The 16706-nt window shown below is 63.0% G+C and overlaps 2 protein-coding genes across 6 annotated transcripts; both read right to left on the bottom strand.

The window, feature by feature from the left end:
• Positions 1-949: 949 nt before the first annotated feature.
• ACVRL1 (activin A receptor like type 1) lies at positions 950-12034 on the bottom strand. Of its 5 annotated transcripts, none has more exons than XM_035570359.2 (12): positions 11926-12034; positions 10712-11069; positions 9382-9612; positions 6364-6434; positions 5295-5519; positions 4724-4938; positions 4527-4626; positions 4087-4233; positions 3740-4015; positions 3457-3654; positions 2214-2344; positions 950-1927 (listed from the first exon to the last, which is right to left on the bottom strand). In XM_035570359.2, the coding sequence occupies exons 4-12, from the start codon at positions 6428-6430 to the stop codon at positions 1793-1795; spliced, it is 1494 nt and encodes a 497-aa protein (XP_035426252.1). In that variant the 5' UTR covers positions 6431-6434; positions 9382-9612; positions 10712-11069; positions 11926-12034; the 3' UTR covers positions 950-1792. The 5 variants fall into 5 exon arrangements, with proteins under 5 accessions (XP_035426252.1, XP_035426253.1, XP_050571960.1 ...); XM_035570360.2 differs by having other exon boundaries at positions 10745-11069; positions 11926-12019; XM_050716003.1 differs by lacking the exon at positions 11926-12034 and having other exon boundaries at positions 10420-11322.
• A 1348-nt stretch (positions 12035-13382) lies between these two features.
• ANKRD33 (ankyrin repeat domain 33) lies at positions 13383-15996 on the bottom strand. Its single transcript, XM_035570364.1, has 4 exons — positions 15937-15996; positions 15556-15685; positions 14691-14831; positions 13383-14152 (listed from the first exon to the last, which is right to left on the bottom strand). The coding sequence occupies exons 2-4, from the start codon at positions 15674-15676 to the stop codon at positions 13383-13385; spliced, it is 1032 nt and encodes a 343-aa protein (XP_035426257.1). The 5' UTR covers positions 15677-15685; positions 15937-15996.
• Between the last annotated feature and the right edge of the window lie 710 nt (positions 15997-16706).

The raw sequence follows: 16706 nt of genomic DNA, 5'->3' as shown, positions 1-16706 counted from the left end.
ACGAACATGTGTGTGCATGTATCCATGTGAACATGCATCTAAATGCATGTATGCCTGTACACATGTACGTGCACGCACACGTGTGCATGCATACATGGATGCGCACATATGTATGTGTGTGCACGTATGCATGCACATGTATGCATGTGAGTGCGTGCACGTGCATGCGTGCGCACAGGGGTGTACATGTGTGTGCTGGTAGGGCTTGGGGATGCCGGTGCTGGGCCACCTGCACGGCTGTGCACTGCGGTGCGTGTGCAGTGCGTGTGCAGTGCGTGTGCAGTGCACGCACGGTATGCAGTGCATGCACAGCGTGCAGCGCATGCAGCGGTGCAATACAGGGCTGGCAGGGCGCTGCGTGCTGCAGACCCGGTGCAGCTCCCGCGTGCTGGGGACTGATCCATACCCACGCGGGACCCCTTGGCTCAGCACCCCAACGCCCGGCCCGCGCCCCACTTCCAAGAGCCGCCCTTTGCTGACCAGTTCCTCCCAGCTGCTAACTGGGAGCAGGGCACCCGCTGCGGGCTGTGCCTGCGGTGTCGGCGTGCGCCGGGCGCGTGTTCTGTTCCAGGCCAGGTCAACATCCCGCACGGGGCTGAGCCGGAAAAAAATCCCCATGTCAGCCGAGCTCTTCCGAGCAAGTTCCTCTTTCATCTTCGGGGGCGTTTTCGCGCTCCCCCGGGCTATCAGCAGGAACCTCCTGCGCACCCGCTGCGATAAGGCGCCCGGGCTATCCTGCCTGAACAATGTCAGCGCCGCGATTTCCCGCGCTTGCAAACAAGACCTGGCCTTTGTTGTCTGCGCTTTCTTGGCATCTCGGGGTACTCTTTTTCTTTTCTTTTTTTTTTTTTTTTTTTCTCTGGTGCAAATTCCTAGAAGCACGAGGGCCGGCAGCCCCGAGCTTGGGCGGTCGCAGGGAGAGGGTTGCGGAGAGGCTGGAGCGAGGTTTATTGCGGGATCCGAGCGCGCGGGACCGATACACGACAGCTACACCCGTGTCGAAGCAATAAATTAAGCCATGCACAAGCTCCGGGCCGCGGGGTCCCCTCCTCAGTGCCTGGTGGGGGAGGCTGTGCAGCTGTGAAGCGATAAAATAGCTTTATGCTTTATTAAATATATTAAATCTTAATAATTAAATAATAAGGGCACGCGTCTTGTTCTGTTGAACGTCCTGGGCCAGGCCGTGAGTAGTCCCTGACCCAAACAGGGAACGAGCAGGAGCTGGCCTCAGAAGGTATGAAAATGCCTGGAAAACACCAAAATGCTGAGAAAACACCCAAACAGCTTGGAAAGCAGAAGCGCCGGCTGCTCGTCGGGTGAAGGATCGGGCCCCAGCAGTCTCAACCCCCAGCACCTTCCCGTGGCTCTGCGGGACTCCCAGGACGTGCAGCTCCGAGCAGCTGGGCACGCAGCCCCGAAGCGCCCTGGGACCAGCCTTTTCCAGCAAAACCCCAAACCCAGCGCCGTGCCGGGTCCCTACGGGGAATTCCTGGTGCTGCCCCGTTGGGGCAGAGCACGGGGTTGGATCCGGCCGGGCAGGGGGCTGCGGGGTGCGATGGCGCCGGGCGCAGGCTGCCTGCTGTGCTCCCCAGCCAGCATCAAGTTTTGGCTCCGGGGGATATTTTTATAAATGGGCTGGAAGATTTCTCGCTTGTTATTTTTTTTTTTCCTTTTTTTGTTATTTCTTTTTTTTCCTTTTTTTTTTTTTTTTTTTTTTCTCCCTTTCGAATTTAGAAGCCACTGGGGCGGGAAAAGCCAGGGGGCCACGGTGAAGGGGTCTGCAGCCCGGTGCTCAGCACTCCTGCTTGGGTTTGTCCAGGGAGTGGTGCAGCTTCTTCAGCGTCTTTTTGATCCTCAAGGCCGTGAGCCGCGCCGAGGGGCTCTGGTACCAGCACTCCTTCATCACCTTAGCCAGGGCAGACAAAACCTGGGGGGGGGCAGACAAGGAGGGAGAGCGGGGAGCTGCATGCAGCACCCGCACCCGATGGTTCTGAGCCTCTGGGGGAAGTCAACGCCGCGCTTTGGGTGATGCCAGGGCTCCCCCCCCACCTCCCCCAGGGTTTGCAAAAGCTTTAGGGTGGGGGTCCCGGGTTCCATCCGTCCTCGCCCCCGCTGCCACCAGGAGCTCATGGCCCCTACATGGGCGCTTTGCAGCCGGGGTACCCCGAAGCTGCGGTTCCCGAGAGGCCGCCGAGCCCTCGCCGAAGCCTCACCGAATCGGAGAAGAGGCGGTTGGGGATCACGGGGGTCTGCTGGTCGACGCACACCACCTTCTTCATGTCCTCGAAGCTGGGGTCGCTGGGCACCACGTCGAAGAAGGGCGGCCGGTACTCCTCCACGATGCCTGCGGGCGGGCGCCGTGAGCGTGGCCGGGGTGCGGGATGCGTCCCTGGTCCCGCACGGGGCCGGGCAGCGGCGACGTCCCCGCTTCCAGGGCACTTGGGGGGGGGGGCACGGGGAATGGTAACGGGGGCTACGGGGTGCCCAGGCTGCCATCTGTGCCTGTCCCCAGGGTGGCACGGACACAGCCCTGTGTTGGGGTGCACTGCTCCGGCCCCAGCACTGGATGCATCACGGGACACTTGCTGGGACGTCTCAGAAATGCAAGGGGGGGGGGGGGGGGGGGGGGCCAGCACCATCTCCAACCCTGATGGGGGCTCCAGCAACAAATCCAGCCCCGATACCACCCCGCAGCCATGGCGAGCCCGCCAGCTGGCCCTGCTAATCCTTGCTTAGTACCTCCATATGGCTGTGCATCCATGGGGTTTTACCTCCCCCCAGGCTGCCCCAAGCACCCCACAGCCCCATGTACCCCCGGGGTACTGGCGACCCCAAGCCCCATCCCGGCTCCTCGGTGCCCCGGGGCTGTGCACGCATGCCCAGGGTCCCTGCAAGGGTTAAAGCTGGCGGCTGAAGGTCGTCCCCTGCACATGGCCACGGTAATTCGGAGTAAATGTTTAATCTGAAGGAGCCCCAGGGCAGTAAATGAGATTATCCCGACCAGACTGCGCCTGGGGGGGACCTGCTGCTTCACCCTCCAGCGCCCACCATTTAATTAATGCCGCTAATGGACTATGCCGGTGGTGCTGAGCGGCGCTGGCTGGGGCGAGGAGCCTCCTCTGCGGGGGTCCCCAGCTCTGTCCCCGTTCCAGAGCGAAGCCCCGTGGCCGGAGGTCCCGGCCGTGGCCAGCTTCCAGGCAGCGCTGGATGCTGCTTGTTTTCTAATCAGCACTGAACAAACAGAACGCTGATTGAGTCTAATGGGCCCTTTAATCAGGGAGCCGGGTGCTGACACTAGATTACAGTGTTTATAATTTACAGCTAATCTTCTGGGCGAAGGGGGGAAAAAAAAAAAAGAAAAAGGAAAAAAAAAAAAAAAAAAGGAGGAGGAGAAGGGAAGGAGGGAGCGGAGGCAGAGCCTCCCCGCGGAGGGCTGGAGCTCGCGGCACCGCTCACCGTTCACCGCCGTCCGCCGGGTGATCTCCCAGAGCACCAGCCCGTAGGCCCAGATGTCCGTCTTCTTGTAGGACTCGAAGCAGTCGGTGCGGATCTGCTCGCTCAGCACCTCGGGGGCCATGTAGCGCTTGGTGCCCACCCGCGGGTTGGTGCCGATGTCCAGGTAGTCGCTGCCTTGGGAGTGCATGACGGCCAGCCCTGGGCGGACAGACGGACGGACGGACGGCGGTCAGAAGCACGCCGGCATCGCCGCCGCATCCCCCGGGGGGAGCGGGGGTCTCACCCAGGTCGGCGATGCAGCACTGCCGGTTGCTTTTCACCAGGATGTTCCTGCTCTTCAGGTCGCGGTGGGCGATGGCGGGCTTGCCCTGGGTGCCGAAGATCTCCACGTGGAGGTGGACGAGGCCGCAGATGATGGAGGCCGCCAGCCCCAGGCAGGTCTCCACGTCCAGGGCCGTCCTCTGCAGGTAGTCGTAGAGCGAGCCGTTCTCGTGGTAGTGGGTGATGAGCCAGAGCTGGGTGCTGGAGTTCCTCGACGTCATGTCAGAGGCGATGAAGCCTGGGTGGGGAGAGGAACGGGGTCACGGAGCCGCCACGCCGCCGTCCCCAGCCCCCCGGCCCCCCGCTCACCCAGGATGTTGTCGTGCCGGAGGAGGACGGTGTTGTAGATCTCCGTCTCACGGAACCACGACTGCTCGTCCCGGGAGGAGAAGATCTTCACGGCCACGTTCTCCCCATGCCACACGCCTCGCCACACCTCGCCGTAGCGCCCTTTGCCTGCCGCAGCCACGGCACCGCGTCACACGGCCCCTCCGGACCCCAAGGGATCCCAACCCCGTCCCTGTCCCAGCGGGATAAACCCAGCTCCCGGTGGGGAATAGCAACGGGGCGATGCAGGGCCCTTTATATCGGGGTGGGCTGACCTCGGGCAAGTGCCACCCACCCCGAGGATTGGGGTCTCTACGGGGTTTTGGCTACAAGGATTGGGTCCAACACCTCCCCGTGGGTTTGGCATCGCGGTGCCATCGCTGGCGGCTGCGGGAAAGGGCTCTGGGCCCTGCTGTCCTCACCCACGCACTCCACGAGGGTGATCTGCCGAGCCACCGTCCGCTGGACGAGGAAGGGCAGCCCCGAGCCGCTGCCCGTGGTGCAGTCGTCGTTCAGCAGGTCCTGCGGAGCCAAGGCAGCGGGTGAGCTCGGTGGCCACCCCGCACAGCACGTCCCCCTCCTTTGGGGACAGCCGGGGTCCCCCTTGGAGCCCACCCACCTCCAGCGTGCTGTCTCCCACCAGGGAGGCCTTCAGCATGAGGTCCGTGTCTCCCAGGTCGCTGTGCTTGAAGAGGAGCCTCTCGCGGCGGTGCTGGGCCAGCTTCCAGAAGAAGAGCGCCGTGAGCGCCGCGAGGACGAGGAGCGCGAGCAGCGGGACGAAGATCATCAGGAGGAGGTTGGACAGGGACGGCGCCTTCTCCAGGGCTTCTTCTCCTGGTGGAGGGGAAACGATGGGTGGGGGAATGAAGGTGGGGCTTGGACTTGGACCTGGGGAGGTTTTGCGGCTGGGGCTTGGGCTTGGGCATGGGAGGGGGGGGCTCTGCATTGGGGTCACCCCCATGGGTGGCAGCTCCGCGGGCACAGCCCAAGGAGGGGCACTGGGGGCACCTCGCTGACCCCATCCTGCATTGCAAAGGGGGACACTGGCAATGCCGAGAGAGGAGAGGGATTATCTCGAGACCCAAACACATCTCCACCCCCTCGAAAAACTCTGCCCCTCTCCCCCTGACTCCTCGAAGGGAAGGGGGACAGCCCAGAGTCGAGGCTGGGGCAGCCGCGGGTTCCCGTACCTGGCAGGTAGATCTCCAGCTCGGCGTTGCACATGCTGGAGTTGCAGCACCTGGTGCCGTACTGCTCCATCACGTGTGGGCGGCAGTTCTCCAGCAGGTTGGTGGAGAAGCAGCCCCGGTGCTGGGCGATCCTCCCGTCCTCCCGCCGCTTGCTGACGAAGCACACCTTGCCCGTGCAGGTGGGCATGCTGCAGTGCGGCACGTCGCACACGCACAGCAGCTCGTCTGCGGGCACGAGGACAGCGCGCGTTGTGCCACGGGGCCGGGACGCGCCGCTCGGGGACAGCGGCCACCCGTCTTGGGGATGCTGGTGGCTTTGGGGTCAATGGGATCTATGCTCAAGACCCTTGAACCAGCCTGGGACCACCAGGAGGCAGCAGAGGGGATGTGCAGGGAAAACGCATCCATCCCATGGGCTGTAACAACAAACTGGGCTGCCCTAGCTCGCAGTGCACAGCCCGGGGGTCGCATCCTGCCCATGGAGCCCCAGGGAGCTTTGGAGCCAGAGCTGGACTCTGGGGGTGTTGTGTTTTGGGATCCAGGCACCGAATGTGCAGCCCCTCGCTGCGGGGCCAGAGGGCGGCTGTGCTCCCGCCTCCCGATTTAGCTCTGCCCTTTGGCGCAGAAAATATCCCTCCTGGAATCAGCAAGTTCAGCACGAGGGCAGCCAGACGGACGGTGGCAAGGGGACAGACAGACGGCCGGCCGGCCGCCCGCAGCCCCCCACGGCCCCATGCTGGTGACCTGTGCTTGGTGACGTGGGCCGGGGACCATCCCTGGTGCTGCTCGGGGGCTCCACGTACCCCCTGCCCAGAGCAAGCACAGGGGACGATCCCAGCCTGGGTCCATCCCGGGTCCCCCCGGCTCTCTCCTGGGACCACGAGCAGCTCCTTGCTGCTCCCCACCACCAGCAACACCTCCCCGGAGCTACGTCGTGCAGCCGTTTATTTTGAGCAGAGCAAGCGATTAAGTTTCCAAACAGCCACGAGTTTATTTTAACCGCCCCGCGCGTGGCGGAAGGCGTCGGGCACGGCCCCAGCTTCATTTTCTGCTCTGTTTTGCTACTCACCGGCAGCAAGGCCGAGGGAGAAGGTCAGCAGCGCCAGCATGGCCCCGCCACAGGCTTCTTGGGACATTTTCCTGCAGAAAAAAAAAGGGGGTGACAGTGGCAGCCACAGCCCTGGGCACCCCCAACATCCCGGGGCTGGCGGCCGGGCAAAACGCGGGCGCAGCCGCGCGGTGGCTTTGGGAAGGAAGCAGCGGGACGCGGTGTCCGATGGGGAGGGAGGGCAGCGGCGCGAGGTAGGATGTGCTGCTTGCAAGTGGAATTCGGCTCCGGACGTCCCGGTTGCAGCCCTTCCTGCGAGCAGTTCCCCGGGATGGCTGCAGACGCATGCGGAGCCGGCGGGATGCCGGGACGCCCCGTGCAGCCCCACAGCGCTCAAGAATTGGGCTAGGAAGGGGGCATCGCCACGGCCACAAGGCCCCCGCAGCCTCCCCCATCCCCACAGGTCGTACCTCGGCGTGTCCCACTGACACCGGTGGGGCTGGAGGTCTTCAGGATGGGGCTGGAAGCCCTCACACCCCGCTGTGCACCCCCAGGTCCCTGCCGCAGCCGGAGCCGCCCCGGCGGCTGGCTGCAATCCGGGAGGGGGCTTTTGTACAGAGCTTATCAATGACACAAGCGGAGTCACTGCGGGCAGCCAAGAATTCCCCAGCTGCGCCTTTGGGGAAGGTTTGGCCGTGATTTTTTATTTTTTATTATGATGATTTTTATTTTTTCAATAGCTCCTCGTAAAAGGAGGAACCTTGGCCAAGCCCCTCGCGGCACCGCTGCGCGTTCCCTTCCCACGAGGCCGGGCCCTGGCTCCCCAGCCCCACCTCGCTCCCTTCTCCGTCGCCCGCGATTCCCAATATAAACACGCCGAAGTCGCCGTTTCCTGCAATTCAAGGAGCCCTGCCCATGGCAGCCAGGACAGGAATCAAGATTGTTTAGATTCTGGCCTTGATGGGGAAAGGCAGTCACGCAAGCACGGCGCGCTGAAAGGCGCACGGACGTGGCCGTCTCGGGCAGAGCTGCGACGGCTCCGGCCACTGCGCAGCATAAAATGGGCTTTTCCTCCCCAAAATAGCTCACTTTGTTGTAGCTCGTGGAGAGGAAACGGTGACCCGAACTCAGGGCTGTCATGACAGCAGGATCCGCCCCGGCAGGAGTGGTGCCTGGCCGCTCGCAGCGCTCCTCACCGGCCGGTCCCTCGGCTAGCACGGGGTCAGCCCCACAAGGATGGGGTTTGGGAAATAAATTCAGCTGGAGCTGTTCAGCTCCCGGTTTGCGAGCCCCTGGGATGCTCCTAGGCATGTTGGTTACCTCGGAATTTGGAGTGCTAGGGAGTGCACCTCTTTGAGATGGGAGCTGAGACTCCCATGCAGTGAATCCCCTCCTTGGAGGCGCTTCCAGGAAGCCACCAAGCAAAACCCTGCCTTGTCAGAGGCCTGCGGGGTTTTTGCCATTAAACACAAAATGGTCCAGACCTCACTTAAAACTTCACTGCACACGAGACGAAATTGCACGGCTCGCAAGCAAAGCAAACCCTAACCCAGAGCCGTCCCCAGCACTGAGCTGTAGAAGCCCAGGGTCAGAAATGTCCCGGGACACATCTGCAATGGGTCAAAACCAGCCCCAGCCCCGACGCCCCCCCAGTTCCTTCCCATTTCAACGCGGATGGCCCAGCTGCAGCACTCGCACCCCCTGGGGGTCCACAGCAGCACCTCCGGCCCCAAAGGGCTGGCAGCGAGTCACCCCACAGCTTTACGTCCTGTCATCCCTGGGGATTTGCAGCAGCTTCGGCCACAGGGGGAGGAAAAAAAATTGGACAAATCCACCCTGGGGGTGGGGTTAGGGTTGGGCAGGAGCATCCCTGGCCAGGCAGCGGCTGTAGCACTCATAGCCCTCTGCACTGGAGGGGCTGAAATGATGGAAGTCCCTGCGGTTGGGAAAGTCTTGAGCAAGACCCAGCCTGGAGAAGAGGAATTTCCCTGCCCTGGAATGGAGGCAGAGGCCAAGGGGCTGCTCGGGAAGCAGCACTGGGGACAGGAGCCAACGGGAAAGCCCGGACCCGCTGGGTGCCCGGGCAGAAACAGGGCTGCAGCGCCCCGTGGCCACGCTTGCACGCTTCCAGCTGAGCAAACCCCATCTCCTGCGGGAGGAAGGTTTTCCAAACGGCGCAGGAAGGATGGAGGCGAAGTTCAGGCACAGCGGGGAGCCGCGTGGACAGGCTGCGCACCCCGGCCCCTTGCACCAACGGGGGTTGCTGCACCATAAGACGCGCGCAGAGAGCAGCAAAACCAGCTCAGACACATTAATAAGAGAAACAGGAACGCGATGCCAGCCTTGCACGCATCTCCTCGCACGCATCTCCTTGCACGCAGCAGTGCAGGAGAGGTTTCCTGCCCCGGCCCTCACACTGGGTTTTGCCCAGCAGAAGCCGTGCTTGCAAGCAGCATGGGGCACTGCACCGTGCCTCGCCTCCAGCCCGGCTGCTGTGGTTTGAACTTTCCCTCACTGTAACCCATGCATTTTAAAGACGCACCCCTGTCCACCATTTCCCAGCCCTCTCATCAGCTCAGGGTCTTCTTAGCGGCTGTATATTATTTTAGCTCTTTGCCGAGGGCCCGGGGGCAGGTCCTGCTCTCAGCTACGCTGCTGTAAATCCAGATTTATGTTCCCAAAATCGAGCTTCCAGCGTCTGCTACCCTGACATAAACCCTGGTGTCCCACTGAATGCAATGGGAATGGGGCCAGCTCCTGATTTTGGCCACGTTGGTGAAAATCCAGAGGGAAACTGGCCAATCTCCGAGCCTGGAGATGTTCGGCAGAGATTAGCCCCTGCCCTGTGCTCGGCAGCAGCTGCCCTGGGAGTTAAAAGGTGATGGAAGCTTTGAGGAAAGAAGACGGGGACCCCTGGGAGCGGAAGGCAGAGCCAGGCTGGGGGGCCCGGTCCCACGGAGGTGGGGGTCCCACGCGGCTCCGCTCCGTGCAGCTTCCCCACGGCTGAACCCCGAGAGCGCGCGGCGCTTTGCGACTCACCTACAGCATCCGCACCGGCCCCGTGGGTGCTGCCCGGCTGTGCTGCTGCTCCTGGGGAGGCTTCCTGGCCGTGCTCCCCCTGTGTCCCACACCAGGCTCAGCCAGGGACGCTCCCGGCCGTGCTCTGCACCCTGGGGAGCCTCATGGGGCTGCTCCCAGGACCCCGGAGAGGCTCAGCTCCCGTCCTGGCCCCGCTGCCCTGACACGGCCGCCTGGCGAACGCTCTGTGGTCTGGATGTGGGAGAAGTCACAAAAATGTTTCTTATTACTGCCTCTTCCTGCCTGGCTTTTCTCCACCACTCCCAGCTAATAAAGCATTTCCTATTGCTGAGCACACATCCCCATCCAGCCTCCCTTCCTCCCGCACACCGGGCCCCAGCTCCATCCTGGTTGCTCTCCCTCGTCCCGCTCCTCCCGCCCCTGTCCCTCACCAGCTGCTTCCCCAAATTTTCCTGACTTTTGAGTCCAGACGAGGCCCTGGGGCTGCACCCTGCCAGGTCCGGAGCACCCAAAGGCTCCTGCACCCGGCAGAGTCGCAGCCGCTCAATTTGTGGCGTTTATTTGGGGGTACCAGGGGTAGGGAGGATGCTGTGGTTAGCGTTAGAGCACTGGGCCACCTCTCCCACTGCACCGGTGCTTGTCCCCTGTGGGGATGGGAACATCACGGGGGACCAAAGGGGCTTCCCAGCTGTCCAGTGCTGTCCCCAGTAGGACTTCTGGAGCGCAAGGAGCACTGCACCAAGGGGTGCTCAGCCTTCTCTGCAGGGCTGGGACAAAGGGACCCATGGGCACGTCTCCCATGTGCCACCGTCCTCGAGACCGCCCAGCTGCGCTGGGACACCCGCGGTGGTGCCGTTCCCACGGCGTGGGGCGCACAGAGCCAACCCCACTGCGGGCAGCGGAAGCGGCGCTTCCCCTTTTGCTGCCCCGGGGTTGCAGTTTCAGCCACCCTGGATGGGGTCCTGTGTCCCCACCCCCCCCCACCTCCTCCCCAGCACCCCCAGCCCCAGCTTTCCCCCAGCTGCTCCTTCCAGACACCTCGAGCAGCTCACGTGGATGCAGCCGGCAGCACCGGGGCTGGCGTCGCATCCTCTTTCCTAACTGAGCTACGTGGCCTGATTTCCCTCGCCGTCCCCCGTTTCATCACAAACCCCAATTGCATCACGAGCCCAAAATTGCAGCACGACCCTCCCCGGAGCCGCCGCGGCCTCCCCGCCTGGGCACTGGCGGCAGAGCTCGGCCGTGGAGCTTTGAGGTCCTGCCCGAGGTTCCTCCGCTATCTCCCCAATCACCCTCGACGGAGGAAGTGAGACAAACAAGAGCACAAAACCAGGATCAAACGTGCGGAGCCTTCGTGCGTGACCTTGCCCGTGGCGGAGGCGGGAGGAATTTTTGCGGAGCCGGCGTCCACGCATGGGAAACGGGCAGTTTCCATCAGATAGCAGCGGCTGTCTGCCGGAGGAAGTCTGTGCTGCAGCCGCCCTATCGCCGTGACCATCTCTGCCCTGGCGCAGATTGCAGCCGCCAGCCCCTCCCGGAGGGGGGTCCTCGAGGGGGGGGGGGCAGCGGCCCCGAATTTTGCCCTCAGCAGCCGGGCACAGGATGCGCAGTCTCCAGCAAGGGCTCTGCTTCAGGCGCTGCTCTCTTCCGCGCTGGGAACCTGGATTTGTTTTTAACCGTAATCTCCACTGGGGGAAATAAAAGAGATTTTAAAAAACTTTTAGAAGCCGCTGTGTGTCCCTGTTCCCACGGTGCAGCGGCTTGAGGAGCGCAGGGGCAGGAGGGAGAGCGCGTGGGAGCCCTGGGGACGGCTGATCTGTCACTGCCAGCAGTGCTGCTGCTGCAACGAGGGCAGGGCTCGAACCGCACTGCAGCGGGAAGCCTCGCGCTCCTCGCGCTGGAGCTGAAGGAGAATTCGGGAATATTCATCCCGAGACCGGGACCGGCTGTAACGACAGGCGGACCAAGGGAGGTTTCAACAGCTGAGGTCTGCCACCAGGATTTCAGCAGGGCAAGGATGGTTCTGAATGATTTCCAGCACCGGGATGAGAAAGGGCTGGGAGATGGAGGCTGAGCAGCAAGGAGAGGGGAGGAGAAGCCTTGTGCCCAGCTCCCATGCGCCAGCGCCGCCCGCCTCTACAGGCGGACAAACCACGGCGATGCCGAGCTCGGCAGCAGCAGAGCCGAACCCAGGAGCACCAAGCCTTTGCCCTGACCCGAATATTTCCTCGCCTTCACACAGCTCGAGGCCACCCCCAGCTCGTGGTGCAGCAGGAGGCCGATGTCTCCCACCCGCCGCGCTTCGTGCCGGGCTCTCGGGGTGCCAGCCCTGCGCTGAATCAGAGCGGGATGGGTGCTCGCGGTGCCGGCCGCGCCGGGGCAGTGCCGCCAGCACGATGGCGCAAGCTCCCCAACCACTCCCACCCCCGAGCCAAAAAAAATAAATAAAAATCAGCCTTCATTAAATCATTCCGGCTGCTTATGGCAGAGCAGAGCGGCCCGTGCCCCCACCAGACCGCAGCCAGCCACCCCTGCGGGTCTCACCGAGGGGACACAAGCCTCCGTCCTCCGCTGTCCCTGGCTGTCCCCGTCCCCTGTGCGGCAGGAGCGTGGCACGAGCCAAGGTCTCTCCGTGCACGTCCGCCCCCGGCTCATCTGCGAGCCGCGGCAGAAGCTGGCACCGGAGGAAGGCGGCGCGGGGAGCCCGGCGCGAGCCAAGGCTGGGGGGGGAACAGGAGGGAGGCGGCGGCGCCTTCCCCCTGCATCCGTCCGTGCCTCGGCACAGACCTTCTGGTGCTCCTGTGAGGCACAGCCCCAACCCCAAACTGGGGAGGACTGGGGGGAGCGGGTGGCTTTGTGCCTCCCAGAGAATAGGGCCATGGTGGGCTCAGCTCCGGGTTGCAGGTTCTGCCTGCCCACAGGGAAAGGTTTTTTATTACCAGGAGATTAAGTGTTTTGAGTGCCTGTCGCTGCAAATTGCTCTCCCTGCGACCAAACCCTCCCTGCTTGCAAGCTGCAGGAGTCAGCGAGGGCTGCTTCGGATCCGGATTTCACCTCCCCGCATCCCCGCGGGGTCAAGTCGAGTCATTTTTAAGAGGAACTTGAAATATTTACACCACCAGCAGCAGCCCCGTGACTCAGACACCGCTGCCGGGGACCCGCGATGTGCACAGGGAGCAGAGCCAGGACTGTCCCTGCCGCCCCCAAGCCTGCACAGGGTGAAGACCCCACGGCCCCTCGCTTTTGTTTGTGGCTCTGTGCTGGCTCCGAGGGGGCTCCAGCTGCCCAAATCCTCACTCAAGCCCCTCTGGTGCATGAACCAAGAGCTGCATGGGGAAAATATCCTGCTTTAACCACATCTGGGTGGCTGCAGTGCGACGGCAAACTCGAGCTCGCCGCCATCCCGGCACGTGGTGCTGGGGAATGCACCGGCTGCCCTGCACCCAGCAAAAAAAATAACTGCACAGAGGGGCCACAAAGGGGAGCAGGTGCTGGGGGGCACCAGAGGTCCCCATGGGTGCAAGGTGAGGGGTCCCGGTGTCCACCTGCACCCTGAAATAAAGCAGGAGCAGGGAGGTTGATGCCACCAGGGCAGTTGGGCTTCCCTGGCAGGGAAATGCTCGCAGCACGGGTGAGGCTTCGCTGCCAGCCCGACAAGCAGCCCTGGGGTTTATTCCTTAAATCAATCCCGTTAGCATGGCAACTGCTTCCACTTTAATTTGCGCAGTCACGTTCCGCCACACTCCGCAAGATCAAGATCTCCGTAAGATCAAAGAGGCAAAAAAGAACAGAAGGGAGCCCCTTCTGCCCCCACCCTGCTCCGGCTCCTGGCAGAGGGCAGGATCCCCCCCCCCCCCCCCCCAGCACCATGGGGCCGGGCAGAGCCAAGGCGCGGGATGACGAGGGGCTGGGCAGGGAGCAGGGCCCTGGGCGCATCCCCTGCCAAAGCCACTGAGCAGGTCCCAAGGACGGTTGGGGCCCTCGCCCCGATACCTCCCGCCTTAGGGTCCCTTTCCCTCTTTCTTCCTTTTCTTCTCATTCCCCGCTTCCTTGGCCGCTCTCTTCTCCTCCTGCAGCTCCTTGTACCTCCACTTGGGCGGCTGCAGCAGCTCCTTGTCCCTGGCACGATGCCTCCACTCCCTCCTGCTGGCCGGCGGCGAGGAGGCCTTGGTCAGCTTGATTTTCGGGACGTGCTCCCTGGGGAAGATGCTGTTCCCGCGCAGCAGCAGCAGCCGCCGGGGCAGGAAGCCCAGGAGGCGGCTTTGGGGACAGCGCGGCGGCAGGAGCCGGATCTCCGACACCGCTTGGCCATTGCACGAGGCTGCCCCGGCCACGGGGCTGGCGGTGCCTGCATCTGGCACGTGCTGCTGGAGGATCTCCGGCACCGACAGCCGGCGTTTGCCCACCTCGGGGGGGCTGTCGGGGCAGACGGTTTGGCAAGCGGTGGCCACGAAGGGGCTGGCGAGGGCGGTGGTCATCCTCACCATGTGGTCCATCACGCCATCCTCCTCGGGGTCGCGAGGGAAGCGGAAGGTGAAGAGGGAGCGGATCTTCTCCGACAGCCTCTGGCTCCGGGATTTGGGGCTCAGGGCTTTGGCCACCAGCCCGGCCAGCGCTGGCCACTCGGGCAAGTAGCAGGTGCCGAACTGCTCGGCCCGTGGGCGCCGCAGGAGGCTCCGGATGCGAACGGTCGTCTCAAAGCGGCCGGTGAAGGCTGCCCACTCCCTGGCCGTCTTCCCTTTGATGGGATCCACTGCCTGCAGGTCCGCTCCTGCCAACACCGGGACGCAAAGAATGTCACCGCAGTGTCCCCGCTCCGTCCCCAAAATCACCCCCAGAGCTCAGGGTGCACGCACGAGGCAGCTCAAAAATCAAAATAAGAACTCGTGGTTCATCCAAAAAAATATATATCTGAGCCGTGTTCACAGCTCAGCGTTTGGGGGGCAGTGACCAGCAGGTGTCACCACGGCCCAGGCTGGCACTGGACGGACTGCTGGACAGCGTGCCAGACTGACAGACAGCCTGGTCGGGGTCAGAGGAGCTGCAGGGAAGGGCTCAGAGCCCCTGCCCTGCTGGGAAGGGCTCTGCAAAGCCGTGGCACGGCCAGGCAGCTTTGGGCTGTTCAAGTTGGGATAACGGTGCCACAATACCCCAGGGCAGCGGTGACACCCTGGTGTTCCCCCCCCCCCCCCCCTCCCAACCAAAAACATCAGTGCAAGCTCTTAACTTTCCGACCAGAGCCTCAAGAACCAGAGAGGACGCCCGAAGGCATCAGAGCTCCAGCTCCACCGCATCCCGGGGACGCTCACCCGCCAGCAGCAGGGCGGCCACGCAGTCCTGCTGCCCCTGCACCGCTGCCTTCATCAGCGCCGTCAGCCCCCGGCCGTCGCGCCTGTCCACGTCCAGCGCCGGGTAGTAGTTCAGGAGGTAGTTGACTATCGTGATGTGTCCTTAGCAGCAGAGAAGCCACGTTAGCGCTTTGGTGGTTAACGAGGGCTAATTGTTAGTGCCCGCTTGTAGAAAGGGCTTGGTGAGCGCATCCCAAACGCAAACGTGGGGCAAGGTGGGGGGGGAGCTGGACCTAACCCCTTCTGGTTTGTTTTGCAAGAGCCTGGGTGACAACATGCAGAGCACGGTGCTGGCTCGCCAGCTGCTTCAAGCAGATAACCCAGGAAAGAATCCAACAGCAAAAAATAAAAAATAAAAAAATCGCCAATTCTAGTAACAATCAAGGAAGCAGGAATAATGCACGATCCTACTGCAGCGCACTGCCTCTGCGGTTCATCAGCCCGGGATTGCCCTGGGGGAGCAAAACCGTTCCACTAAGAGAAAACTGCGGGATTGGAACAGAAGGTTCGGTCCCCAAAAGTGGAATTTACTGCTCAGGCCTTTTGCTGGTGTAAACCTGTGAGGCTCGGCTTTTTTTTTGGTGAGCTGTTGGGCTGACCAAGCGGAGGGTCTGGCTGAGTTCTGCTGCTCAGGCAGGAAGGGAACATTTCTGTAAGAATCTCCACTTTTGCACAATTTGATCATTTTTAAGACTGCACTGACATAAGCCATAAGGTTGTACAGGGCCGGTCACTTTGCTTTGGACCCTTGTCTTTCCTGACTGCTCATCTTTGGGGTTGTAGAGGGGAAGGATGGGGGCTCTGGCCCTTCAGGAGGGGTCCCTACCTGCTTGTGCTGCCATCATGAGCGCCGTGTTCCCCTCCTTGTCCTGCTGGTTGACATCGACGTGCGGGCACTGTCGCAGCAAGGGCACGATGTCCACGAAGCCCTTGCAGCAGGCGACCATCAGCCCGTTCTGGAGGGGACAGCGCTCAGAGCGGGACCACCACTGCCCTCCCCACCCCAAACCCAAGGGGCCCAGGATGGGAAGGAGGCTGAGGTTCTGCTCTGCGGATCCGTGCGACCCCAGGAGACCCAGATCACCCATCCCAAGGCTCTGGGGTCTCATCCCGGGCTCTGCCCCCTGCTCAACCTCCTTCAGCAGCCACCAGCCTTCAGTTTGCCCATTCCCAGGACATCCTCTCCGCTCCTCCCCCAGCCACTCACCCTGCCGTTGACGTCCAGCTCCGTGGCCTCCCTCCTGCCCACCCCACGCTCCAGCCTCTCCCGCACCAGCTTGGCGTCGTTCCTGAGGCAGCACTGGTAGAGGCTCAGGTCCTCGGCACCGCCGGTCTCAGCAGGGAGCTCGGAGCAGGGGTAGACGGAGTCGTCAGAGAGGACGCTGCAGGTGTCTGAGGGCTCGGACTCCGCGCTCGACTCATCCTCCTCCTCGTAGCACAGCTCAGGGTCAGAGGCTGCAGCACATTCTCCTCTTCCACGGTCATCTGTCATCCGGCCCGGGCAGCGAGTCCTGCTCGGCACCGAGCCCTGCTAGGGGCCGGCCGCGTCTGCTGGCTCGGTGGGACCGCAAGCGCTCGCCACGCGCTCACTCCCCGCTGCGCAGACACAGAGCGGGGCGTGGGAATGGGCCGTGGGGCGGCTGCGATGCCGCGGTTCCCATCCTCTCCCCAGCCCCGTGCTTGCAATGGGAGCTCAGCTGCTGGGCAGGGAGCAGATCCTGACACCGCTGGGCAGGGCAAGCGAGGAGGCACAAGCAAAGCAGCCGGGGCAAAGGATGCGACCGAGAAGGGGGAGAAACAAGTTGGCCCCACAGCAGCCTCTGCTTCACTGGACCACGTGAAAGCAGCTGCAAAAGCCCCTGGTGGCAGCAGGAGAGGGGCAATGAGCAGACACAGCTCTGCTCACTGCAGCCAAGCCGCTCGCAGGAGGGCAGGAGCCAGGCTGGAGCAGCCCAGGGCGCCCATCGCAGGTCCTGG

This window comes from Cygnus atratus, chromosome 29 (assembly GCF_013377495.2).
Source record: "Cygnus atratus isolate AKBS03 ecotype Queensland, Australia chromosome 29, CAtr_DNAZoo_HiC_assembly, whole genome shotgun sequence".
In the NCBI taxonomy this organism is placed as follows: domain Eukaryota; kingdom Metazoa; phylum Chordata; class Aves; order Anseriformes; family Anatidae; genus Cygnus; species Cygnus atratus.
This window is presented reverse-complemented; position numbering and strand designations above follow the sequence as displayed.

Coding starts and splice junctions, on each gene's coding strand:
- ACVRL1 (XM_035570359.2), bottom strand. CDS start 6,430: ATGTCCCAAGAAGCCTGTGGCGGGGCCATGCTGGCGCTGCTGACCTTC. Junction 5,520..6,363: donor CTCCCTCGGCCTTGCTGCCG/GTGAGTAGCAAA, acceptor TCGTGCCCGCAG/ACGAGCTGCTGTGCGTGTGC. Junction 4,627..4,723: donor TGGGAGACAGCACGCTGGAG/GTGGGTGGGCTC, acceptor TTGGCTCCGCAG/GACCTGCTGAACGACGACTG.
- ANKRD33 (XM_035570364.1), bottom strand. CDS start 15,676: ATGGTCGCCTGCTGCAAGGGCTTCGTGGACATCGTGCCCTTGCTGCGA. Junction 14,832..15,555: donor CATGATGGCAGCACAAGCAG/GTAGGGACCCCT, acceptor TCTGCTGCTAAG/GACACATCACGATAGTCAAC. Junction 14,153..14,690: donor GGCCGCCCTGCTGCTGGCGG/GTGAGCGTCCCC, acceptor CGGTGTTGGCAG/GAGCGGACCTGCAGGCAGTG.